The sequence below is a fragment of the Muscardinus avellanarius genome (genome assembly GCF_963383645.1).
Source record: "Muscardinus avellanarius genome assembly, chromosome: 19".
In the NCBI taxonomy this organism is placed as follows: Eukaryota; Metazoa; Chordata; class Mammalia; order Rodentia; family Gliridae; genus Muscardinus; species Muscardinus avellanarius.
The window spans coordinates 13,556,708-13,582,658 of NC_137805.1; the positions used below are offsets into that span (position 1 = coordinate 13,556,708).

Sequence of the window (25,951 nt, forward strand, 5' to 3'; positions counted from 1 at the left end):
ACACCTGCCATTTTTTATTCTTTCTTTTCTTTCTTTTCTTTTTTGCGGGTCTGGGGATGGAACCCAGGGGCATTCGACCTCCAACCTCCAAGCTACACTCTCAGCCCTATATTTTATTCTTTATTTTGAAACAGGATCTCACTAAGTAGCTGAGGCTGGCCACGAACCCTGAGCCTCCAGTCTCAGCCTCCTGGATGCTGGGATTACAAGCGTGCGCCGCCACGCCCGGCTTAAAGAACACTATTTTTAAACATTGCCATTGCAGAAGTTCCTGCTGACCAATTTGGTCGATGAGCAGATGAAGATTCTTCCCCACCCAGGGCCCACTGGCTCCCGCTGCCTTTGCCCTGCCAGCTCGGGCCTCCCTGCACCCCTGCGCACCCCACAGGGCCCTCTAGCCACGTGAGCTGAAGGCACATGGCTGCTCCCTGGCTCCGCTCGGGCTGGAATTCCTCCCCAGCCTGGCCCCGGCCGAACCACCTTCAAAGCTGGCCGGCAGCCCAGGTTTGAAACCGCCTTCTGGGTGGATCCTCTTCTTTCAGAGCATCCCATCCACGAAGGAAGTGAAAGGTGCCCTGGCGGGCAGGGCAGAGCAACATGGGACGCTTCAGCCCCTCCCCAGGACTTCCAGGGCAGCCCCCCCCCCCCCAGGAGGCAGAAGCCAAGGGGCAGACCCACCGGGACTTTCCAGGCCTACCTCAAGATGGTGCGTGGTGGCGCATGCTTGTAATCCTAGCATTCAGGAGGCTGAGACAGGAGGATCGCGGTTCGTGGCCAGCCTCAGCTACTTAGTGGGGCCCTCTACAACTCAGTGAGACCCTGTTTCTAAATAAAGAATAAAAACAGGGCTGGGGGTACAGCCTGGAAAAATGCCCCTGAGTTCCATCCCCAGTACAGAAAAAATTAAAAGATGGGTGCCGGCACCAGGGCCCCTCGGCTCCTGGCCCCATCTCTCTGGCAGATTGAGCTGAGTGCCCTCCAGGGGGCTGAGGAGGCCATGTCTGAAAGTGTCTGCTCCATCCTGTATCCCAAGACTGTAGCTGTGACTGATGGCAGCTTATGATGGGACGGACACCAGAGGCCACAGACGTCAGCACTGGACACAGCCGGGCCGGAAGACTTCAGCCCACAACATTTCCTCTCCAGGCAGCCTGGTGGGGCCAGTGTAGGAGGAGCCGCTCAGAGAGAGGCAGCCCTGGGCCACAGTGGGAGGTGAGGCTGGAATGCCAGCTCAGCTTCTATCTACTGTGTGACCTGGGACCAGTGGATGCCTTCTCTGAGCCTCCAGCTGTGTTCCTGGGAAGCCAGGGGAAGGCCGGCTTCGGGCAGACCACCTGAGCTCTTGGGCTTGCAAGTCTCAGTGTGAGGCCCTTTGTAACTCAGTGAGGCCCTGTTTCAAAATAAAGAATAAAAAAATAGGGCTGAGGGTGCAGCTCAGAGGTCAAATGCCCCTGGGTTTCATCCTCAATACCAAAAAAGCCTGCTGTGTGTGTGCACTCCGGGTTTTTTCCCAGCTGCTAAGGATCAACTGGAGGCCCAGGTGTGCTAGGCAGCGCTCTCCCCTGTACTGTTACCAGACAAAAGCATTCTTATCTGAACAGATTCAGAGAAGTCCCTATAATATATCACAGCTTCCATCAGGAGCCATCGGCAGTAGTATCCGAGAAAGGTTTTTTTTTTTTTTTGGTGGTACTGGGGTTCCTGGAAGCCCTTCTACCTCCGGGCTACACTCCCAGACCTATTTTGTACTTTTTTATTTTTGGAAACTGGGTCTCTTAAGCCAGCAGGGCTGGCTCCGAACGATCCTCCTGTCTCGGCCTCCCACGCGGGGCGGGGGGGTGGGGGTGGGATTACAAGCGTGCGCCACCACACCCAGCCGAGAAAGGGATTTTCTGTTCTGGATCTGGTTCCCCAGACTGGCCCTTTCCCACTTCCTTGAGGGCCTCACCTTCAAGTTTTCCCCAAGGGCAGCGCAGAACCACTGACAGTCCAAGGCCTGGAGGGCATTACCATTTGGTACCAGGGTTAGGAAGGACCGCTCAGAAGTGCTTGGGGGCCCGGCCCGGGGAAAGAGTGTCAAGTGAGAAACTTCGGCAGAGGGGAGGAGAGGAAGTTACTTCCCTGAGAAGTCTGGCCTCTGCTGCCTGTCCCCTACCCACCCTCGGCCCTCCTTGGGGTCTGCTGGGGTCTTGTCAAAGGCAGCACAGGACACCATGCTGGGTATTGTTACTCAGTGCTTTATTGAACCAAGGCCCCAGGGGATGAGGACGCACTGGGGCTCAAGCACAGCCCTCCCACACGCTGAGATCTAGGATCCAGAGGTCACTTGGTCCTTGGTCCAGCTGCTTCCACAACATTTCCTCCAAATGCTAAGTGTACAACTCTTGTCCACACAGACACACACACACACACATTCCTGCCGCAGACTGTCATTTTCACCAAATATAGTTCCACCCAGTTCATGTGCACACGTGTGTGCAAGGCAGTGTGTACCCGTGGCCATCCACGCATCCATCCATCCATCGCGACAGGACAGCAGCAAGTTCTGACTAGTCGGGGCCCGGGGTTCACAGTGGTGGGGACGGGCCTCTAGTGGGCGCCAGAGGCCTTGCCCCGAGGGGGGCCCCGAGGATAATCACATCTCTCTGGGGGCAACAGAAGCCAGGGCCAGCTAGGCAATTGAGGTTTGGATCTGACGCCACCTGGGCAGGAGGAGCCCGCGCAGCCAGCGAACGTATCCTGAGATGGTACAAGAAACAAACCGAGCCTCAGGTAATACTGCAGAGAAGAGTAAGAGCCGTGTTTGTGCTGGAGGTGCTTACACAGAAGAACAGGAAAAAGAAAGAGACAGGGACAACATGGCGGACACATCCATGATTCCTGCAGAGGAGGGTGGCCCTGGCCCCATAGCTGCCGATTCCCAGCCCAGAGGATTCTCATCCCGGGGGGCCCGGGTTCTCCCCAGCCTCAGCGACACACACAAAGGGGCTTTTTTGAAGACAGAAAGACAAGAATCCAAACAGTGAAGAGGAAGAGAAAAGGCCCCCTACTGAACACAAAACACTTCCTCTGAGCTGGCAGGAAGAAGCCAGGCGCAGGCCCCGATACGGGAAATGACTGGAGTGAGACACGGGGTGTGATGGGGGTGGGCAGACAGAACACCACGCCGTCGTCCCTGGACAGCACCTGGGCCCCGGGTGGGCCCGTGGACGACAGCGTCCAGATCGGCGAGGCCGGGAGGCAGGGGCGACGCCAGCCCTCACTGGTCCTGCAGCCGGCTGCACAGCTCGCGCCGGCTCCGCTCCCCGGCCCAGCTGCGCGTCTTGAGGCGGAAGGTTCTCAGCTCCTCCCTGAAAGCCTCGTGGTTCATTGGCCGGTAGTCCTGGGGCTCGCAGAAGTTCTGGGGCGAGATAGAAGGGTCCGTCAACATGGGGGAAGGGGTAACTTTTTGGGGGGACCCAGCCCTCCATGCCCGGCCTCTCGGGGCTCCAGCCTGGCCAAGCCCTCTCCCTGCAGTGTCGCCGGGAGGCTGAGGCCACCCGCACCGTGGCACTACCTACCGGGTGCTGCGGGAAGAACTCCTTGTAGCCGCCTTTGAGGATGTACATCTCGGGGTAGAAGAGGCTGGGGTAGTCGTTGGCTGCACGGTCTCGTTCCCTGATGAATCGACACCTAGGTGGCGTGGCAGGGTGGGGGAGGGCGTCAGAGCTGGCCACGCAGTGGGGTGTCCATCAAGAGAGGCTTTCTTTTGGCCGGGCGTGGTGGCGCACGCTTGTAAGCCCAGTACTTGGGAGGTTGGCAGAGGAGGATCGTAGGTTCACAGCCAGCCTCAGCAACTTGTGAGGCCCTCTGTGACTTAGTGAGGCCATTAAAAAAGGGGGTGCTGGGGTGAGGTTCAAAGGTAGAATGCCCCTGAGTTCAATCCCCAGTCACACACACACACACACACACACACACACGCTCTGTACTCAGTCCTTTGAGGGCCCTGGGAGCCACGGAAGGCTTTTGAGCAGAGGAACATTAGCCAGTATGGCCGCTGGAGACAGAAGTAGTTGGGCTATGGCAGGCAGGGGGCAAACCAAGGGGTGGCCAATCTCTACTCCCGGAAAGATGCACCATCTCACTGGAGCATCTGTGGCCTGGACCGGGAAAGAGGAAGCCGGAGAGGAGAAGTAGACACAGCTTGAGAGAAACCCTCAGAGGGGCGCCTGGGCCAGAGGTAGGGAGAGGAAGGCAGGGGCCCAAGGCCAAAGCCCAGCGCTGGGCCCGGAGGCCATGCTGGAATCCTGGAGGAGGGGGAGGGCAACAAGGATGCGGCCCCAAGCCAGCCCACGGGGCCAGCCAATGGTGAGGCCTGGCCACAGGGGCCAGCTACAGATGGACCCAGCGGCAACACCGAGAAGGGAGGCAGGAGAGGGGAGAGCACATGGGCACAGAGGAGACGGCCACGGGTCAGGCCCACGGTCTGTGAACAGGGGACCAGACAGCACGGGACGCCACGGCTGGGCTTCACCCAGGACTCGGGCAAGGTCAGGGCTCTCGGAGATATATATGTGTGTGTGTATATATATATATATATATATATATATATATATATATACACACACATACATATATATGTAATTTTTTTTGGTATTGGGGATTGAACCTAGGGGCATTCTACCTCCAAGTTATACCCCTAGCCCTTAATTATTATTATATTATTACTATTATGTTTATTTGCAGTACTGGGGATGGAACTCAGGGGCATTCTACCTCTGAGCCACAACTCCAGCCCTATTTTTTATTCTTTATTTTGAAACAGGGTCTCACTAAGTTGTGGAGGCCTCACTAAGTAGCTGAGGCTGGCTAAAAACCTATGATCCTCCTGTCTCAGCCTCCCAAGTACTGGGATTAATAGGTGTGCACCACCACACCTGGCTACTATTTTTTTTTTTAATTTTTTGTGGTACTGGGGGTGGAACCCAGAGGCTCTCTACCTCCGGGCTATACTCCCAGACCTTTTTTATATTTTATTTGGAAACAGGGTCTCACTCAATTGCTGAGAGCCTCACTAAGTAGCTGAGGCTGGCTTCGAACCCGTGCGATCCTCCTGTCCCAGCCTCCCAAGCGCGGGGATTACAAGCGTGCGCCACCGTGCCCGGCTGGCTGGACTTGGATTTTTGGGGGGATGGTATTGGGAATTGAACCCAGGAACATCGTATTTCTGAGCTACATCCCCAACCTTATTTTATTATTTGGAAACAGTCTTGCTAAGTTGATGAGTTTTACTACTTGTTGAGGCTGTCCTCAAACCTGTGATCCTCCTGTCTCAGCCTCCCAAGTACTGGGATTACAGGCTTGTGCCACCATGCCCAATGGCCCTGGGACTTTGAGAATGATACTGCTGGACACTTGAAATCAAATTTTGTGGGGGTGGCGACAATCAGAGGGAGACATGAGGGCTGACGGGAGGGACAGTGAGGGGGGTGGGAATAGACACAGGGCAGGGGCGGGGTCAGTGCCAACCCATCAGATGGGACCAGAGGCCCTGGCTCACACATCTGGCCTCCCTACGGTGACAACACCCACACGCTCGGGCAGGGAAGGCCCAGGGCAGGCGCCAGCTGGCTGGGCAGATGAGACCAGACTCACATACGAGGCCCACGCTCAGAGGAGAATTCACAGTGGAAGATCAGGATGATTCTCTTGTCCAGGTTACAGGGTATGATGGGGCTCTGCAGCAGGAAGGTCTCAGCATCCCGTTCCAGGGGTAAGTTCACAGCAGTCTGTCAGGAGAAGCCGGTCAGGCCACGCCCTGCGCCCTGGAGCGCTTGGCATGCCCCAACTTGGCGGGCACCTGTCCTCCGGCCACTAGCTAGGAACTAAACAGGCAGGGCCCTCGGGCCTCCCCGCAGCCGGCCTCACCTTGATGTGCCCGCCTTCATACTCGTAGGGGTATCTGCAGTCCACGATCACGAACTTCTCCACAATATTGCTGAACTTGCCGGTCAGCAGGGCCACCATCTGCGGGAGGCGGTGCCAGAGGGTCAGGCTGGCAGCCAGCGGCTGGCCCTCATCCTGCTGCTGGTCAGCACACCTGGCCCAACCCCTGGCAGTGCCAGATGACCCGGGAAGGGCTCGACCCTGCTTACGGTTTCTGGAGAGATATACTTGAGGTCCTGGTGTTTGCCGTCCACAGTCTGCAGCAGGAAGGCCTGAAGGGAAGGGACGAGAGAGATGGACGGACGGGTGGATGGACAGAGACAGAGGAGAAAGCGGAGTTGGTTAGAGCAGGAAAGCTTTGTTCCCAAGTCCAGAGGCTGCACCTGGTGTGGCTGTCAAAGTTAGCTCTGGTGCCAGGCGTGGTGGCGCACGCTTGTAATCCCAGTACTTGGGAGGTGGAGACAGGAGGATCGTGTGGGTTTGAAGCCTGCCTCAGCAACTTAGTGAGACTTGTTTTCAAATAAAAATATAAAATAGGTCTGGGAATATACCCCGCAGATAGAAGGCCCCTTAGTTCCATCCCCAGTACCACACACACACACACACACACAAATAGCTTTGGTTCCCATAGTAACCAAGAGGCACCTCCTGGAGCTGACACTTAGGGAACCACCTTGGAAAGGGAAGGGAAGGAGGAGGTAGAGGGCTTGAACTTTCTGTTTCCTGGCCTCTGGGCTCTGCCAAACCCTGGAGAGAGGCAGGAGGAGGTTCCACACTTGACATTAGTTTGGAAACATTTTCCAAGGCTAATGTAGATCCAGTGGATACCAGATTTGAGGTGGAGTCATAAGACCAAGAAGAGCCAGGGGGGAATCCGCACACGATAAGAGATAAAAGGACACAAAGGAGCGGGCGTGGTGGGCGCAGGCCTGTAATCCCAGTACTTGGGAGGCTGAGACAGGAGGATCCAGGTTTGCAGTCAGCCTCGGCTACTTAGCGAGGCCTCCACAACCTTGTGAGAGCCTCTTTCAAAATAAGAATAAAAAATTGGAGGTAGAATGCCCCTGGGTTCATCACTGCACCACACATGCACGCACCACACACGCACGCACCACACACGCATACACGATGCAAAGGATGCTGGGTGGGATATACAACGCCTTTATCCCAGTACTTGGGAAGCTGAGACAGGAGGATCGCAGGTTCAGGGGTAGCCTCAGCACCTTGGTGAGACTGTCAGCGATCCTGCTAAAAAACAAAACAAAACAACAGCTTAGCGTTGGTGGCGCACGCTTGTAATCCCAGCATTTGGGAGGTTGAGACAGGAGGATCACAGGTTCGCGGCCAGCCTCTGCTACTCAGTGAGGCCCTTTGCAACCCAGTGAGACCCTGTTTCAGAATAAAGAATAAATAATAGTTCTTGGGGTATAGTTTGGAGGTCGAATGCCCCTGGGTTCCACCTCAGTACCGGAGAAAAAAATAAGAACTAGGGGTAGAGGTTGGGGGGTTAGAATGCCTCTGGGTTTCTCAGTAAAACACACACACACACACACACACACACACACACACACACACACACACACACTTTACAGATTTCCAGACCCAGGGTCCACAACAGATATTAGGTAAAGCCTTCCAAGGCCCCCACCATGCCAGTACCTTGGAGTAATCTCCAATCAGTCCACGGTGATCGCTGTCCAGAATACTCTCGATCTCATCGTGGCACAGAGACTTGGAGCGGAGGACGCGGGCTTTCTGGGAGGCAAGGCAGGTGGAGGCTGGGTCAGGGTAGAGGCTGCCTCCGGGGGCCCTGTCTGCAGGGACCCCCCCACCCCTTTGGCTGCTAAGCCCGGAGCACCACCTGCACCCTACCCTGTGCCCAGCCTAGAGAGGGGCAGCCCAGGCCCACCCCCAGGAGAAAGGCACGCACGGGTTCCTCAGGCTGCGGCTGCCCCTCCAGGGGCGTCACACTCCTCCTGCGCTTGTTCTGGACGGGCGCATCCCTGTCCTGGGGCCGCTCCAGCCTCTTAAGGATGGGCCGGATGACGCTGCAGGGCATGGATGGGGAGCGGAAGAGGCGCTGGCACTTGCTGAACATGATGAGGTCCTGGCAGGCGGCAGGCAGGTGTCAGAGCGCCCAGGCCCCAGACCCCAAATCCTACCCAAGGGCAGGCTCCAGCCAGCCAGGTCCTCAGGGAGCCCCCAGAGGCCCACCTGCTCATCTTCCTTATCTAGAGTCTTGACCAACGGGGCGCTGATGAGGCTCTCCATGCCCGGGGGGACATCGTCATTACCCTGAGGTCAAAGCAGCAAAGACAGTCACGACCTTAGGCTCAAGCAAGCCTCAGGCCTCAGCCCCCTGCCCCCCCCCCCAGGTGCCCCGCCCGCCCGCAGCCCTCCATGCCAAAGTGAGCTGCAAGGACGTGCTTGCTCCGGGGCCTGCACTGAGCCTCTGCCTGGCACCAGCCACCTGCTCTTCTGACTGGCCAGAAATCAAGCTGTGAGTCGGCTACCGCAAATTCCTATTTGTGATACTAGAGGGACCAGTCTACCTCTGAGCTATACCACCAGCCCTATTTTTCTTTTTTTGTAGTACTAGGGATTGAACCCAGGGGCATTTTAACTCTGAGCTACACCCCTAGCCCTATTTTTTATTCTTTATTTTGAATAGATCTCATTAAGTTTCAGAGGGCCTCACTAAATAACTGAAACTGTCTGTGAACCTGTGATCCTCCTGTCTCAGCCTCCCAAGTACTGGGATTACAAGCATGCGTCACCACGCCCGGCTCAATTTTTATTTTGACACAGGGTCTTGATAGGTTGATGAGAGTCTCACTACTTGCTGAGGCTGTCCTTGAACCCATGCACCACCACACCTGGCTTCAAATTCCGCAGACAACATTGAAAATGAGGCGCATCTTGCCGCAGCTGCCTCAGAGCTCTCCTCTTTTTGGAGATGTCCAGGAGGGAGAGGGAGGGACCTGGCCGGTCAGGGCTGTTTACCTTTAGGTCACTCTCCAGGATGTCCACAAACCCATCATCCTCCTCGGCAGCCCCCTCGGCGGGGCTCAGGGAGAAGCAGGATGGAGCCGTGGGGCTCAGCTGCTCCACTTCCATCTTTCGCTCAGGGGTGAGACACTGTCCGGGTGACAGATACAGCCCACTCAGGGGCAGGGCCCAGAGGTGTGTGGGGGTTCTGGCCCACCCTTTCCTTCCCCCAGGCAGCTTCCAGGGGGCCCCCCCGCAAAGGCTGGCTCTCCTCATGTACCATCAGGTCAGGGGCGGAGCTCGGCCTCTGGGTAAAGGCCTCCCTGCGACTGGTCCACTCTTCCAGAGCATGAGCAGGGCTGGGGTATGTGGGCTTCCAGGGCATCTTGAAGACAAGCCCATCCTACAAGCAAGATGAGAAAGGAGTCACTGAATGCCAGAGACCTCCCCGCGCGCCCCCAGCCCTGGGGCTCCCCCGCTCAGGTCTTCCAGGGACGCACATTCTCTTTGTCTTCCCCAGGGCTGCCCGTGGCTCTGCAGCCCGCCTTGCTCTTCCTGCAGCTGTCCGGTGCCTGGGAGTTGGTGATGTTCCGTAGCACAGGGCTGTGGCCCAGCAGCCTCACCTACGGAGCCGGGGAGGGCAGGGCTACTGAAGGTGCGTTCCTCCTCCACCACTCAGGCTCCTACCTTCTTCCCCCCGGCCTGCCCAGCCTCCTATGAAACCCCATGCCCCCCGACAGCCCAGGCGCACCAGCTCCATCAATCAAGTCCACCCTCTAGCAGGTGTGCGGGATGCGCCCTGCCCCCTGCCTCTTGCCCATGCCACCGGCAGGCCAAGCTTCCTGTCGGGCTTCACAGGACTCACCGGCAAAGACTGGAAGCGTCTCATGGGAAAATGCTCACTGTAGAGGGAGACGGGCAAGATCAGGGCTGGATGAGCAGGGGCAAGGGCTGGGGGCAGGCCAGTATCCCAGAGCCAGACCCCTGACGGACGACCTGGGCAGAGAGGGCTGGAGCACTTACCTTCGAATGACCCGGCTGGCTGCCTGGATGGCCTGTTCAAACCTAGGGGAGAGATGTGGTCATCTTCCCCTGCAGCCATCGCCCCCTCCCAGGCCCCAGGCCCTAAGTAAGGCCCAGGGGCCGGGGTGAGGGCAAGGGCAGGGGCGGGGGAGGGGAGGGGCTGCTGTCAGGGGGGCCCAGGTACTGGGAAGGGGAGAGGGGAGGCAGCCTGGGGTTTGAAAGGCTGTCCTGAACGGGGAGGGCCCAGAGGGAGGTAGTGATGGAGACAGATGGGGGGGCCACAGGGTCAGTGAAGCGTCACCAAGGCAACAGTGCAGCCAGCCTGCGCACAGCCTTCCACCTGTATGCAAATCGCTTAAGCGGGGCCATATGGCTGCCAGGAAAGGCATTCATCCACCGCAGGATAGGCCAGCCGCAGGCACCCGGCACCCAGCAGCCAACGGGGAGCTCACCAGCAAGGCTGAGCTCCCTCCTGCAAAGGGCTGGCTCCCACCAGGACAGGGGCCTGTCACAGGGTACCACAGCAGACCCCCCAGGGACAAATGCAAAGAGCCACATCCTTCCCTCCCTTCTGGGGAATTTTCCAAGACCCAGCCTCTGTCCCACCCCCCTCCTCTTGCCTCAGAAGAGGCCAGCAGGCAAGGAATTCCAACAGATGTTCCTTTTGAGGCCGGAGCACAGGCGGCTGTACATAGGCCCTGCCCCCAGCCATGTTCCTGGAGACCACCTGCCCCTCGGGCTTTGTGCATCCCTGCGTACACAGGCTCACACACTCCAGCTTCTTTCTGAGAAACTGGGCCTAACGGGCAAAGCAGGTGCAGAGCCGGGGGGTGCCTGGGGCCAAAGAGTCAAGGGTGCCCCTCCCTCCAAAGGAGGCTATGCCCAGCCCACTTGGCATCAGGCATGACCAATTTTACTGGCTTAGGTTCCAATCAGCACCTAGTCCTCGGTAGGAAGGCAAGGGCAGCTCAGCAAAAACCAAGCCCCGTCCCCCGCCCCACCCACCTCTGTTTCCTGTTTGTGAACAAACTCTGCACCCAGCCCAGTCTGATCAAAGGCTACACTGCCCGAAACCCAAAGCCACAGCCCCCTAGCCCAGGCTGGGGGTGCCCAGCTGCTCCTACTAATGGTCGGCAGCTGCTCAGCCTGCATGGGCCTTAACAGCTGGACGGGAACAGCTGTGCTCTGGAAGGCACCGTCCATGCCCCCCAACAAAGGGAGAGGTGTCTGCTCAGAGTGGGGACTACCAGCTCCACCCCTTCCAGCAATGGGCCTGGTCCAGGGATTGGCCAGGCAGTCAAGTGTCTTTAAAGACAGAGCTTGAACAAGAGCCAAACCAGTCCACAGCCAACTATGTTCTTTTTGGCCTCGAGTGAGTTAAAGTTTTAAATTGGTTGGACCGTATTTTGCTTTTCTTTTTTGTGGTCCTGGGGATTAATTGAACCCAGGGCCTTACACATGCTAGCCAAGTGTTCTACCACTGAGCTACATCCCCAGCCCTGGAACATATTTCTTTTCTTTTCTTTCTTTTTTTTTTTTTTTTTTTTTTTGCAGGTCTGGGAATGGAACCCAGGGGCATTCTCCCTGAGAGCTACACTCCCAGCCCTATCTTTTACTATTTACTTTGAAACAGGGTCTCACTAAGTTGCAGAGGGCCTCAAACTGGTATTTAACATACACAAAACGTATGTATGAACAAAAAAGAAAAATGGAACATATTGTATTGTTCCGAGAGATCAGGGCAGCTAGAGCAGAGCAGCTTCTCCTTCCAGGGAGCACGGCCCCACCACCCCTGAGCCCTCGCTCATCTGGTCCCAGGAGAGCAGACCCTTCCCTGAAACAGGAAGCAGACTCCTTGCTCTGCCTCCTGGTTTACGTTAGGACTAGGATCCCGAGGCGGTGGGTGGCAGGAACTCCCTTTGGTACTCACGTCTGCTCTGCCGTCTGGGGGTCCATAGGGCTGGGGGAATCCATGCAGAGACCTGGGGGGGGGGCACCTTATTTTAAAGTAGTTGCATTTTTTATGTATCTCCTCCCACTGTACTCAAGAAGAAAGGGCGCAGGGCTCTACTCCCTGTTTCTGATTTAAATTCCTTTATACTTTTAAAAATCACAATGCTTTCTAAGCATGTGCCTTAAACTGGTTTAAAACAACTTGGAAAACACAGTCTTTTTTTTTTTTTAGGAAAAGAGAAAACAGTTATCCCCTAAGAGAATGTCCTAATGAGACAAACTTTGGGCCCTAAGTGCCTTCCAGGTGGGGCTGTGGTTTACAGACTTGGTTTTCAATAAGCTCTCACCTCCCCCAGCGGGCCCACCCTCCCGCCCTCTGGGCAGTCTGGGTTGGGTGTGGTGAGCCCCACCAGAGGTGTGTCTTCCTTCCAGCTTGGCGTCAGGGCAGAGGGCTGCCCGCAGGGCGCTCAGGTGGTGGGGAAAGTGTTAGCTAATCGGGCCGGCTCGGCCGGGAGGCCCAGGCAGTTCCCTCAGATTCTCCCGCACTAGAGGACTCCCCAGGGCCTCACCTGCATCGGAGGATTCCGAGGACTCGGATGACTGCGAGGACTCAGACGCCCGCCGGGCCCGCCTTGCCAAGGATAGGCGTGTCAGCCGGCTGCGAAAGGGCAGGCTCCCTCCCACGGGCTTGGGAGTCTCGCTGGGAAGGGAGCCGGGATGGAGACAGGTACCTGTGAGCCTGCAGGGCTGGCTGCCCACGTTCCCTCTCACTGCCGCCTCTGCGGCCCCATCCAGCCTCGCTGCCCCCCAAGAAGGCAGCCCCTCACTGCAGGAGGCCCTCTCCCACACCGGCCCGGGGGCTGGCCACCAGGCGCCCACGCTCATTCTATCCACGCCCTAAAGTGTCCAGCCGGGGTTGGCTGATTTAGTAAAGACCCTCAGATGCAGGGAGAAATGAGCCTAGGTCAAGCAAGGGTGCTGGGCGGGGGCCACTGCAGACCCCTACCCACTCACGGGCCTCCCTGCAGGAAAGGGCAGGCCGCGGGTCTCTGCGGCTGCTGGGGTAACCCAGCCCGGACCCCCACTGGCTTGCTTAGGAAGCAGGATCGTTTGCTTTAACCCTGGGGGGCAGGGTGGGGGGAAGCAGGATGTGGACCTGTGCTGACCACCGCCAGCCCACCCTCGAGTTCCCCCTTCTCAGGATCCGGATCCCGGACCTGGGGCAAAATGGTGGCGACTGGGGGAGAGAGTAGGGGGCCAGCGTGGTGCAGGCACAGGACGGGGGAGGGGAGGCAGGGGCCCCGGCCGGCCACCCGGACGGTGTGAGCCCTCAGCCTCGGTCTCACCATCCTTGTCCCGGGCCCCGAAATGGGGCCGAGGGCATCTCTGCTCTGCCTGGACGCCCCCCGCCCCCACGCCACCTCTGGATTCTGCGCCCATGCCCAGCTCCCAGGCCTCGTCCCTCGCGCGGCTTCCGGGGGGGGGGGTCCTACCTGCCGAGCCCGGCGAGGTCATGCATGGTCTGGGTGAGCGTGGCGACCGGGGAGGCAGCGGCCGCGCGCTCCGGGGACCCCGGCCGCAGGCCCGGGAGGTGGCCAGGGCGCTGGGCGCCGCCGCGCACGCCGGCCGGGCTCGGGGCCGGCTCGGGCACCTCCATCGCGGCGGGAGGCTGGGTGCGGGGCCCGAGCTCGGCGGCCGGGGGAGGGAAGGAGGAAGGGAGGGAGGGAGGCGGGGGGCGGAGGGCGCGGGATCGGGACGCCTCTGGCAGCAGCTGCCACCTCCACCTCCTTATATATTCGAAAAATAACAGCGGCCGCGCCGCCCGACGCCACCAATGGGGCGCGGGCTGGAGGGGGCGGGCCGGGGGCGGGGCCGCGGCGCGGACGGGCGGCGAACCCCGCGGGTCCCGGCGCAGATCGGCAGCCCACCCCCGGGCCTCGGCCAGCCCACCCTGCCCTCCCGAGCCCCGTCACTGGGGCACGCCCCCGGAGGGGCAGCCGCCCCCTAGGGGCCCTGGGAGGACCCCGCGGCGCAGGCACCCGGAGATGCTCCTCCCGGCCCCTGACCCGGGCTGAACCCCACAGCGCCCAGGGGCGCCCGCAGTCGGCCCCAGGTCGCGCAGATGGACGCCGCTCCTTCTCCGGAGCCCCCGACCCCGTAGGCGCGGGCCAGGCCGGCCAAAGCGAAGTGCCACTGGCAGGCGGAGCCGGGGCTCAGGAGCCGGCGGGCCGGGGGCCCCGGGGCACGCGGAGGGGTGGGCAGGCCAGGCGTGAGCCCACGGCCCGGCCTTCCCCTCCCCTCTAAAGGTTGGACGAGGCGTGGGTTTCTCTGGCCAGGAGTCCGGGGGTGTCAGCGACCAAAGACCCAGTTGTGAAGGTACCTCTTCCCCACTGATGGCTTGGCTAATTCGGCGTCAATGGCACCAGCTTGTTTAATTGGTGATGAGGAGAGGGGTTGAATGTGTCATTAGTTTACAATGAGCATCTAATCACAATTATCTAATCACCTTCCAGCCAAGCTCGCTCCCGGGAGGAGTTGGGAAGGCCTCGCCCCAAAGCTAGCGGGTGTGGAGGATGCATCCTGCACCCTCAGGAGGAGGGGCGGCTGGCTGGACCCCCCCCCCCCAGGTGCACTGCGTGGGGGTGGCCAGAGAGGGTGCCTGGCTTGAAGCTTGTGGGTGCTGGGTGGGTCAGCGGGTGTGAGATGGAAGGGGAAGGAAGACCCATCCCCAGCTGAGAGGAGCCACCCAGGTGGGAACTGTGGCCTTCCCTTCTTTACTTTTTTTTTGCGGGGGGTTCTGGGGACTGAACAGTGGGGCATTCTGTTTCCTGGCTACACCCCAGCCCTCCTTTTCTTTCCTTCTTTCTTTTATTTTCATTTTTTTGGTACTGGGGATTAAACCCAAGGGCATTCTACCCCCTGGGTACACCCTCAGTCCTATTTAATGTGTGTTACTGGGAATTGAACTCAAGGGCATCCTACCTCTGAGCTATACCCCAGCCCGATTGATTGATTGATTGATTGCAGTACTGGGGATTGAACCCACGGGCATTCTGCCTCCCAGCTACTGCTCCAGTCTATTTATTCTTAATTTTGAAACAAGGTCTCACTAAGTTGCCGAGGGCCTCCAAGTTGTTGATGCTGGCCACAAACTGGTGATCCCCCTGTCTCATTCTTCCAAGTACTGGGATTACAAGTGTGTGCCACCATACCCGGCTTATTTACGTGTGTGTGTGTGTGTGTGTGTGTGTGTGTGTGTGTGTGTTACTGTGAGGGTGGAACCCAGGGGCTCTTCTACCTCCAGGCTATACTCCCAGATCTTTTTTATACTTTATTTGGAAACAGGGTCTCACTAAGTAGCTGAGGCTGGCTTCGAACCTGTGCATTCCTCCTGTTTCAGCCTCCCAAGCACTAAGATTACAAGTGTGCTCCACCACGCCCGGCTTATTTACTTATTTTTGAAACAGTAAATTGTGGAGGGCCTCACTAGGTTGCCGAGCCTGGCCACGGTCTTCCTGTCTCAGCCTCCCAAAGTACTGAGATTACTAACTCTTGCCACCACACCTGGCTTAATTTTATTTTGAAACAAGATCTCTCTAGGTTGATGAGAGTTTCACTACTTGCTGAAGCTGTCTTAGAACCTGTGATCCTCCTGTCTCAGCCTCCCAAACACTGGGATTACAGGCATGAGCCACCACTCTTTTGTGTGTGTGTGTGTATGTGTGTGTGTGTGTGTGTGTGTGTGTGTGTGTGTTGCTGAGGATGGAACCCAGGGGCCTTCTACCTCTGGGCTACACTCCCAGACCTATTTTATATTTTATTTGGAAACAGGGTCTCATTATGTTGCTGAGAGCCTCACTAAGTAGCTGAGGCTGGTTTCGAACCTGCGTGATCCTCCTGTCCCAGCCTCCCAAGTACTGGGATTACAAGCGTGCGCCACCACGCCTGGCTACTACCAGCATGAGCCACTACTCCTAATGACCTTACCTTCTAAAAATTTGTCCACCTCCTGCGCTCTGCCAGACCTTATACTAAGAGGTAGACAGGGATATGATTCCTGTTCATCTTTCCAGGATTAGAGGTCAAGCTCCAAACCTCCAGCCCCTTCAGGGACTGCCCTTAGAGCCAGGAGAGGGAGGGAAATTTGCTACTGTAAGGCCTCCTACCCTGCAGACACCCCCACCCCAAAAACTCCCTGAGAGTAACAGTTTTCACAAGCAACACAGCAGGTCCCCCCAGTCCCAGCCCCACCCAATAGACACCATTAACACATATACACGGGGTATGGGAGGGAAAACCCTGTGCTGCTTTGGAAAATCTCTGGAATTCCTGGAAATCTCTCAGGGCCCGGGTGTGGTGGTGGCACGCGCTTCTCATTCCAGCATTTGGGAGGCTGAGACCGGAGATTCGTAGTTCATGGCCAGCCTCAGCTCCTTAGTGAGGCCCTCTACAACATAGTGAGACCCTGTTTCAAAATAAAGACTAAAAAATAGGGCTGGGGGTGTAGCTCAGAGGTAGAATGCCCCTGGGTTCCATCCCCAGTACAGCAAAAGGAAAGAAAGAAAGAAAGAAAGAAAGAAAGAAAGAAAGAAAGAAAGAAAGAAAGAGAAATCCCACAGTATAAGTCCCTCTGTACCGGTGAGGTGGGGGTGAGGGGCAAGACAGCAGAGGGGTCCTTCCAAAAAGTTCCACACATCAACTCTGTGCCTCCTGAACCTCTGCCAATTAGATCGTGGAGTATGTGCTCAATTAAAACAAAACTTAGAGCCAGGTGTGGAGCCCTTGGAGGCTGAGACAGGAGGATCCCAGGCTTGCAGCCAGCCTCAACAACTTAGTGAGGGTCTCAGCAACTTAGACCTTGTTTCAAAATAAAAAATTCAAAGTAGGACTGGATGTGTAACTCAGAGACAGAATGCCCCTGGATTCAATCCCCAGTAGACCTTGTTTCAAAATAAAAAATTCAAAGTAGGACTGGATGTGTAACTCAGAGACAGAATGCCCCTGGATTCAATCCCCAGTATCACACACACAATAAGGATAATAATAATTTAAAATACTTGCAACCCACATGGTAAGAGGACCAGTCCCTCCCGTGCAGCCAGGCCTTGGTCAGGACACCTGCAGACACAGAAGGCCCCACCCTCCCACGGAAGCAAACGGGCAGGACTGAGCACATCAAAGTCCAGCTTCATCCCAGGGCAGCTGGTACGACCTCGGGCCTGGGCAGAGGAACAGGAAGCACACTTCCTACTTCCATAACCCCTCTGTGTCCCCAAGGTTGCGCCCCACGCGCATCACCTCTGTGGCTCCGCGGGCGCCCTTCATGGCTGGTGGCCTGCTAGAGGGTGGTGTTGTCTGTGATTCTGGGGATCGAACCCTTGAATGTGCAGGGCACACTCTACCCTGCCCCAGTCCCAGTGCTATCTCTCTTTCTCTCTCTCTCTCTCTCTCTCTCTCTCTCTCTCTCTCTCTTTCCTTATTTATTTATTTATTTATTTATTTATTTATTTTTTACTTTAGATTTAGTCTCCAGACATTCTACTTCTGAGCTACACTCCAACACTATTTATTTATTTATATTTTTTATTTTTTTGTAGGTCTGGGGATGGAACCCAGGGAGATTCAACCTCCGAGCTACACCCCCTGCCCTATTTTTTATTCTTTATTTTGAAACAGGGTCTCACTAAATTGCAGAGGGCCTCACTAAGTTGCTGAGGCTGCGTTTATTTTTATTTTGAAACTGTGTCTCACTAAGTTGCTGAGGCTGGCCTCAAACCTGCTAACTTCCTGTCTTGACCTCCCAAGTATTACATGTGTGCACTCCATACCCAAATAGAAGCCACTTAAAAAAAAAAAAAAAGTAAAAGGCTAACTGAGGATGTGGCTCAGTGGTAGGGCACTTGCTAGCAGGCATGAGGACCTTAGTTCAATCTCATTTATTTTTTTGTGGGTCTCGGAATGGAACCCAGGGGCATTTGACCTCCAAGCTACATCCCCTGTCCTATTTTTAATTCTTTATTTTGAAGCAGGGCCTCACTAACGTAGCTGAGGCTGTCCGCGAACCGTAATCCTCCGGTCTCAGCCTCCAGAATGCTGGGATTACAAGTGTACGCCACCACGCCCAGCAGAAATGGAAATTTTAAAGCCAGGCGTGGTGGCACACGCTTGTAATCCTACCACTTGGGAGGCTGAGACAGGAGAATCGCATAGGTTCTAACCCAGCCTCAGCTACTTAGTGAGGCTCTCAGCAACTTAGTGAGACCCTGTTTCCAAATAAAGTACAAAAGTAAGTCTGGGAGTATAGCCCAGAGGTAGAAAAGCCCCTAGGTTCCATCCCCAGAAACACCAAAAATAAATAAATAAATAAATAAATAAATAAATAAATAAATATTTTAAAGAAATAGAAATTTTAAAATCTTGTACTTTTTCTTAAGTAATCTCCTATCTGCTTCTTTACCCTCTTTATGAAATATTTTGGAGTTCTCAATTTTCTGGTTTCTGTCTGAGTGAAAGAATTTTGCTCAGAGGTATGATGCATAAGGTCTCTGAGGAGCTGAGTTCTAGCTCTTCTGTTTATACCCACTTCTGCCTCTGGACTGATCTGTCTAGCTCCCATCTCTATGGGCCTGGTGTCAACTCATACCACCATGGGACTCCGCCACTGGGAGAACCTTCTAGTTCTCCAAATCAATTTCTAGAAAACGTGTGTCCAAATTCCTGCATGATCCTCGTCACAACAGTTTCAGATGGCCTGGGTTATTCTTGGTTCCCTTATCAACAGAACTGCCTCCGACAGCCCAAGCCATGTCCACTTTATTTGCTGATTCTGGTTGCTCAAGAAGTTTTAGGGCATCATCCAGACTTTTGCCAAGAAAATGAGCCCCTAGTGGAGACCCCTTAAGTTCTCTACTGAGAACGGTGTTTATTCTGTCCTTTAGAGGTCCATTCTTCTCAGGAATAGAATCATCAGATTCCGTTTACCTTCTACTGGAGAGGTGGTAGTCATTCTTTGGAAATACTTGAATTCATTCCTGAGCAGGGGCCAGGGCAGGTCCCCGTTCTTGCTGATACCCCTGTTCTGGGACCCAGCGATGATGCGGTTTAGGGCAGCAGGGAGGCTCTCAGACCCCCGCGCTAGGTTTTCCTACCAAGTTGGCTGCGAAACTGTGGTCACCCGCCCTCTCGGTCCCATTTTCCATAATAGTATTTTTCTTTTTTTCTGGTGGTGGTAGTGGGGATTGAACTCAAAGGCATTCTATCTCCAAGCTACACCTCAAGATCAGCGTTATTATTTGGAAACAGGGTCTCATTAGGTTGCTGAAAGCCTCACTAAATTGCCGAGGCTGACTTTAAACCTGTGATCCTCCTGTCTCAACCTCCCAAGTACTGTGATTACAGGCGTGTACCACAACACCTGGCCATAATGGTATTTTCCCCCCATACTGGGGATAGAACCCAGGGGCACTCTACCTCCAAGTTATACTTCTAGTCCTCTTTTATTCTTTTTTATTTTGAAACAGGGTCTCACTAAGCTGCAGATGGCTTCTCTAAGTTGCTGAGGCTGGCCGCAAACCTGTGATCCTCCTGTCTCAGCCTGTCAAGTACTGGGATTACAAGTGCACCCCCCCTCCCAGCTCCTTATTCTTTATTTTATCTTATTTTATTTTTTTTGGTGGTCCTGGGGTTCCTGGAAGCCCTTCTACCTCCGGGCTACACTCCCAGACCTATTTTATATTTTTATTTGGAAACAGGGTCTCTTAAGCCAGCGCGGCTGGCTTTGAACCTGCACGATCCTCCTGTCTCTGCCTCCCAAGCACGGGGATTACAAGCGTGCGTCACCACGCCCGGCATCCTTACTCTTTATTTTGAAACAGGGTCTCACTGAGTTGTGGAGGGCCTCACTAAGTAGCTGTCTGTGAACCGTGATCCTCCTTTCTCCGCCTCTCAAATGCTGGGATAACAAGTGTGCGCCACCATGCCTGGCATATACTTTATTTTGAAACAGGGTCTCACTGAATTGTGGAGGGCCTAAGTGGCTGAGGCTGGCAATGAACCTACGATCCTCCTGTCTCAGCCTCCCACATACTGGGATTACAGGTATGTGTCACTGTACTGGGTTCTATTTATCTTTTATTTTGAGACAGGGCTGGCCTTGAATTTGTAATCCTCCCTACCTCATTTTTTGAAGTTGGAGTCGCAGGGATTAAAAGCATGTACAACCATGCCTGCTCAGAACATTTCCTAAATCTTATCTCCTTAAAATTGCAGAGTTATTAAAGAACAAGGACTAAGCTGGGTGTGGTGGTGCTCGCTTGTAATCCCAGCATTTGGGAGGCTGAAACAGGAGGATAGCCGTTCAAAGACAGCCTCAGCTACTTAGTGAGGCCCTTTGCAACTCAGTGAGACCCTGTTTCATTCAAAATAAAAGAATAAGCCGGGCGTTGTGGTGCAGGCTTGTAATCCCAGCATTCGGAAGGCTGAGACTGGAGGATCACAGTTCGCGGACAGCCTCAGCTACTTAGTGAGGCCCTCTGCAACTCAGTGAGACCCGGTTTCAAAATAAAGAATAAAAAAATAGGGCAGGGGGTGTAGCTCGGAGGTTGAATGCCCCTGGGTTTCATCCCCAGACATGTAATAATAATAATAATAATAATAATAATAATAAATAAAATAAAATAATAAAAAATTGGGCTGGGGGTGTAGCTTGGAGAGTAGAATGCCCCTGGGTTCCATTCCCAGTACTGCCCCCCCCAAAAAAAAAGAAGACACACACACACACACACAAAAAAAAAAAAACAAAAAAAAAAACAAGAACTAAGTCCTAAGTCGTTTACTTCCAGTTTCCAGCACCTAGCACAAGCACAAGCCCAAGGTCAGCCTCTGACCTCATATTCCACTTCTAGGGATTTCGCTTAAAGAGATAAGAGCCGACGTGAATATATGCCCACGGAGGCATTAATTTTTCAATGCAGGAAGTGGTTCCTCTGAGCCTACGATGCCTGTGGCCTTTCAAGAGAATGGGCAGTTGGCCAGGGAGGCTGATACCTGGCAGGGCCTCAACAGGCAACTGAACGTGGAGGAGCAGCTCAGGTTGGGATCACCTGTCTGGCAGGCACAAGGCCTCGGGTCAGTTCTCAGCCCCTCTGTTTAAAAACAAACAAAAGTGAGCCGCTGTCCATTACTGGGTGATTACCTTGGGCTCCTGAAAAGTGGTTTTTGTTGTTGTTGTTGTTGTTGCAGGTCTGGGGATGGATCCCCGGGGCAATTCGACCTCCAAGCTACACCCCTGCCCTATTTTTTAATTCTGAAACTGGGTCTCACTGAGTTGCAAAGGGCCTCACTAAGTATTTGAGGCTGCCCATGAACTGTGATCCTCTGGTCTCAGCCTCCCAAATACTGGGATTATAAGCTTGCGCCACCATTTTTTTTTTATTTTTATTTTTATTTTTTCTATTTGTTAGAAAGGCAGGCTGACACGTGCAGCACCTCACTGGTTGTGTCTGGAGTCCTACAAATGGACCTTGAGAGCTTGTTTGGAGGTTCTAGCAGGGGGACACAGCTGCTCCTATACCCTTGACTGAAGACCAGTCCTCCTCTATTCAGGAAAGGTGGTGCTCTTCGACGGAGCGCGCAGCCTTGGGAGGGACGCGCATGGAGGGTGAGGGAGGAGGGGACACCGCCTAGCCAGCCAGATCAGCTGAACCAACCCTGGCGATCAGTGGGGTGACAATGGAGATCACCCTCACACCTGAAAAGTGATTTTGAACAAAGGATTCCAAGAGTAAACGAACTGTGAAGCATGAAGATATGTTAACATTACAGGCTACAAACTATTATGCCAAACGTGGTCCTACTAAAAACAATATGTAGGCTGAGACCGGAAGATTGCAGGTTCAAGGCCAGCCTCAGCAGTTTAGTAAGACCCTCAGCAACTTAGTGAGACCCTGTTTAAAAAAAAAAAATATATATATATATATATATATATATATATATATATATATATATATGTCTGGGAGTATAGCTCATAGAACACCCCTGAGTTCAACCCCAGTACCACACACAAACTATATTCTGTCTAGTAGTTCTTCAAATAAAAAGTTACTTTATGACCCCAAAATTTCACTCCTAGTTACATACTCAAAAGAAATGAAAACGTATGGCCATCTAGGACCTTGCAAACAAATGTTTAGAGAAACACTATTCATAAGAGCCCAGAGTGGAAAAAATCCAAATGCTCGTCAACCGGGGAATGAATAACCAAAATGTCATGTATCCCACCAGGCGCGGTGGCGCACACTTGTGATCCCAGCATTTGGGAGGCTGAGACTGGAGGATCGCGGTTCACAGCCAGCTTCAGCTGCTTAGTGAGGCCCTTTGCAACCCAGTGAGACCCTGTTTCAAAATAAAGAATAAAAAAAATTGGTCTGGAGGTGTCCCCAGTACTAACTACGAGAGAGAGAGAGAGAGAGAGAGAGAGAGAGAGAGGTGAGGGAGAGGGAGAGAGAGAAATAAAAAATAGGGCTGGGGGTGTAGCTCAGAGGTAGAATGTCTCTGGGTTCCATCCCCAAAAAAAAGAATGCCAGGCACGGTGGCATATGAGTATAGTCCCAGCTACACAGGAGGCTGAGGCAGAAGGATTATAACTTTGAGACCAGCCTGGGCAACTGAGCAAGATCCTGTCTCAGAATAAAGATAGATAGATAGATAGATAGATAGATAGATAGATAGATAGATGGATGGATGGATGGATGGATGGATGGATGGATGGATGGATGGACGGACGGACAGACAGAACTGAAGCTGGGCATGGAGGCGCACACCTGTAATCCCAGTACTTGGGAGGCGGAGGCAGGAGGATCCTAGGTTTGCAGCAGCCTCAGCTACTTGTGAGGCCCTCTGCAACTGAGACCACTGCAAATAAAAGAATAAAAAATGGGGCTGGGGGTGTAGCTCAGAGGTAGAATGTCCCTGGGTTCAACCCCCAGTACTGAGAAAAAGTCCTGGGGATGTAGTTCAATGGTGGAGAGCCTATATGTTCAATCCCCAGTACCATCCTAAAAAAAAAAAGACTAAAATGTGCATACCTCCTGCATCATGCATGAACCTTGGTGCTAAGGAAAGAAGCCAGTCATCAGATGCTTAAGTTGCGTGATTTGATGATGTGCTGTCCAGGGAAATAAGTCTACACATAGAAAGTAGATTAGTGAGCTGGGCGTGGTGGCACACGCTTGTAATCCCCGCGCTTGGGAGGCTGAGACAGGAGGATCGCACAGGTTCGAAGCCAGCCTCAGCTACTTAGTGAGGCTTTCAGCAACTTAGTGAGACCCTGTTTCCAAATAAAATATAAAAAAGCTCTGGGAGTATAGCCCGGAGGTAGAAAGCCTCTGGGTTCCACCCCCAGTACCACCACACACACAAAAAGAAAGTAGATTAGTGGCTGCTTAGGGCTCGGTGGGGTGGTGTGTGGAGGGACGGGGAGCTGATACTAAAGGGGTTCTAAGGTGATAAACATGTTCTGAGAGTGACTGTGCTGATGGTTGCATATATTTGTGAAATGTACTTTTTTTTTTTTTTTTGCAGGTCTGGGGATGGAACCCAGGGGCATTCGACCTCCGAGCTACACCCCCAGCCCTATTTTTATTCTTTATTTTGAAACAGGGTCTCACTGAGTTGCAGAGGGCCTCACTAAGTAGCTGAGGATGTCCACGAACCGCGATCCTCTGGTCTCAGCCTCCCGAATGCTGGGATCACAAGCGTGCGCCACCACGCCCGGCTGAAACGTACATTTTTAAATGGGTGAATCATCTGGTATGTGAAATACGTCTCAATAATAAAGCTACTCTTCTTGCCAGGCATGGTGGTACACGCTTGTCATCCCAGCATTCGGGAGGCTGAGACGCAATTCGCAGACAGCCTCAGTTACTACTTGGTGAGGCCCTTTGCAACTCAGTGAGACCCTGTCTCAAAATAAAGAATAAATAATAGGGCTGGAGGTATATCTTGGAGGTAGAATGCCCCTGGGTTCCAGCCCCAGTACAGAAAAAATAAAATAAAGCGATTCTTTTTTTTTTTTTTTTTTTTTTTCAAAACTGGGGATGGAACCCAGGGGCATTCTACCTCCAAGCTATACCCTCAGCCCTATTTTTAATTTTGAAACAGGGTCTCACTGAGTTGCTGAAAGCCTCACTAAGAAGCCAAGGCTGCCACTAACCTGCTATGATCTTGTTTCAGCCTCCAAGTACTGGGATTACAGGCCTGAGCCACAAGGCCTGGCTTAAAGCTACTCTTTATTTATATTTATTTATTTACTTATTAATTTTAATACTGGGGGTGGAACATAGGGGCTTTTCTACCTCTGGGCTATACTCCCAGACTATTTTATACTTTATTTGGAAACAGGGTCTCACTAAGTTGCTGAGAGCCTCACTAAGTAGCTGAGGCTGGCTTCAAACCTCTGAGACCCTCCTGTCTCAGCCTCCCAAGCGTGGGGATTACAAGTGTGCGCCACCACACCCGGCTAAATCTTTTCTTTAAAAAAAGGTATGTGCAAAACCAGGCATGGTAGTGCACACTTGTAATCCTAGTACTTGGGGAGGCTGAGATGGGAAGATCGCAGGTTCAAGGACAGCCAGCCTCAGCAATTTAGTGGGGCTCTCAAAAACCTAGTGTGACCCTGTTTCCAAATAAGAAATAAAATCACCTACTCTGGGGATGTAGCTCAGGGGCAGAATGGTTCTGGGTTCAATTCTCAGCAACACACACACATACACACACACACACACACACACACACGTATGTGTTGTGGGGCACTGGGGAAGAGATGAGGAATTTCTCTTAGGACTCTTGGCTCTGGGATGCTTTGAAAACTCTAGGGATAGCTGGGCATGGTAGCGCACCTTTGTAATCCCAGTACTTGGGAGGCTGAGACAGGAAGATCTCAAGTTCGAGGGCCACCACAGCAATTTAACGATACCCTGTTTCCAGATAAAAAAATAAAATAGGGCTGGGGGTGTAGCTCAAAAGTAGAAGGTCCCTGAGTTTCTCCTGAATCCTCAGTATAGCAGAAAAAGAAAAGAAAACTTAGCCGGGCAAGGTGGCGCACGCTTGTAATCCCAGTACTTGGAAGGCTGAGACCGGAGGATTGCACAGGTTCAAAGCCAGCCTCAGCTACTTAGTGAGGCTCTTAGCACTTAGTGAGACCCTGTTTCCAAATAAAATATAAAATAGGTCTGGGAGTGTAGTCTGGAGGTAGAGAGACCCTGGATTCCATACTCAGTACCACACATACACACACACAAAAGAAAACTTTAGGGGTATCAATTGCTGGATACCCTCTGCCTTGCTAGCTGCATCTGTTTTGCCCCCATCATCTGATACCTACAGTGTCTTCTACCTTCAGTCCCCTTCTTGGTGCCAAAGAGAGGGCACTGGCCCAGTCACTGCTAGGGCAGAAGAGAAGACAGCCATGCTATGGGCTGGCTTGCCCATTTCTAGACACCTGGTCTACCTGTTGCCTGTGGCATGACTGGGCCCATTTCCATCTACTCTGAAGTGGCCATTTCCCCTCCAACAAAAGTGAGACCCTGGGACGCCCACCTCCTGCTGTAATCTCCATCTTTACCCTGTTATGACTGAGAGACCTACAGTCAATCTTCTTTCTTTTGGCTCAGACTGCCCAAAGCTGCTCAGCAGGACCCAAACATGCACACCAGCAAGCTCTCAGTTCTCCTTTCTGTTTTATTTTATTTATGGAACTTCAGCTCAAACCCAGAGGCATTTTAGGTCTGAGCTACACCCCCAGCCCTATTTTAAAATTTTATTTATTTTTATTTTATTTCTTCTTTGTGGTACTAAGGAGGGAACCCAGGGGCATTCTACCTCCGAGCTACACCCCCAGCCTTATTTTTTACTCTTTATTTTGAAATAGCGTCTCACTGAGTTGCAAAGGGCCTCACTAAGGAGCTGAGGCTGTCCGCTAACCCTGATTCTCCTGTCTCAGCCTCTCAAATGCTGGGATTGCAAGCGTGCCCACCACGCCCGGCTTCCTTTTCATTTTAAAGGA

The 25,951-nt window shown here is 53.6% G+C and overlaps 1 protein-coding gene across 3 annotated transcripts; it reads right to left on the reverse strand.

The window, feature by feature from the left end:
- Positions 1-3,259: 3,259 nt before the first annotated feature.
- On the reverse strand, positions 3,260-13,546 carry CDC25B (cell division cycle 25B; the record flags this gene model as incomplete). Of its 3 annotated transcripts, none has more annotated exons than XM_080716010.1 (16): positions 3,260-3,400; positions 3,561-3,672; positions 5,635-5,768; positions 5,908-6,006; positions 6,135-6,197; positions 7,585-7,680; positions 7,856-8,032; positions 8,140-8,220; positions 8,929-9,063; positions 9,194-9,316; positions 9,414-9,536; positions 9,779-9,815; positions 9,937-9,978; positions 11,867-11,918; positions 12,459-12,562; positions 13,383-13,546. In XM_080716010.1, 16 exons carry the CDS (start codon positions 13,544-13,546, stop codon positions 3,260-3,262), a joined length of 1,683 nt encoding a protein of 560 aa, XP_080572136.1. The 3 variants fall into 3 exon arrangements, with proteins under 3 accessions (XP_080572136.1, XP_080572135.1, XP_080572137.1); XM_080716009.1 differs by having other exon boundaries at positions 12,459-12,589; XM_080716011.1 differs by lacking the exon at positions 9,414-9,536 and having other exon boundaries at positions 12,459-12,589.
- Positions 13,547-25,951: the final 12,405 nt, after the last annotated feature.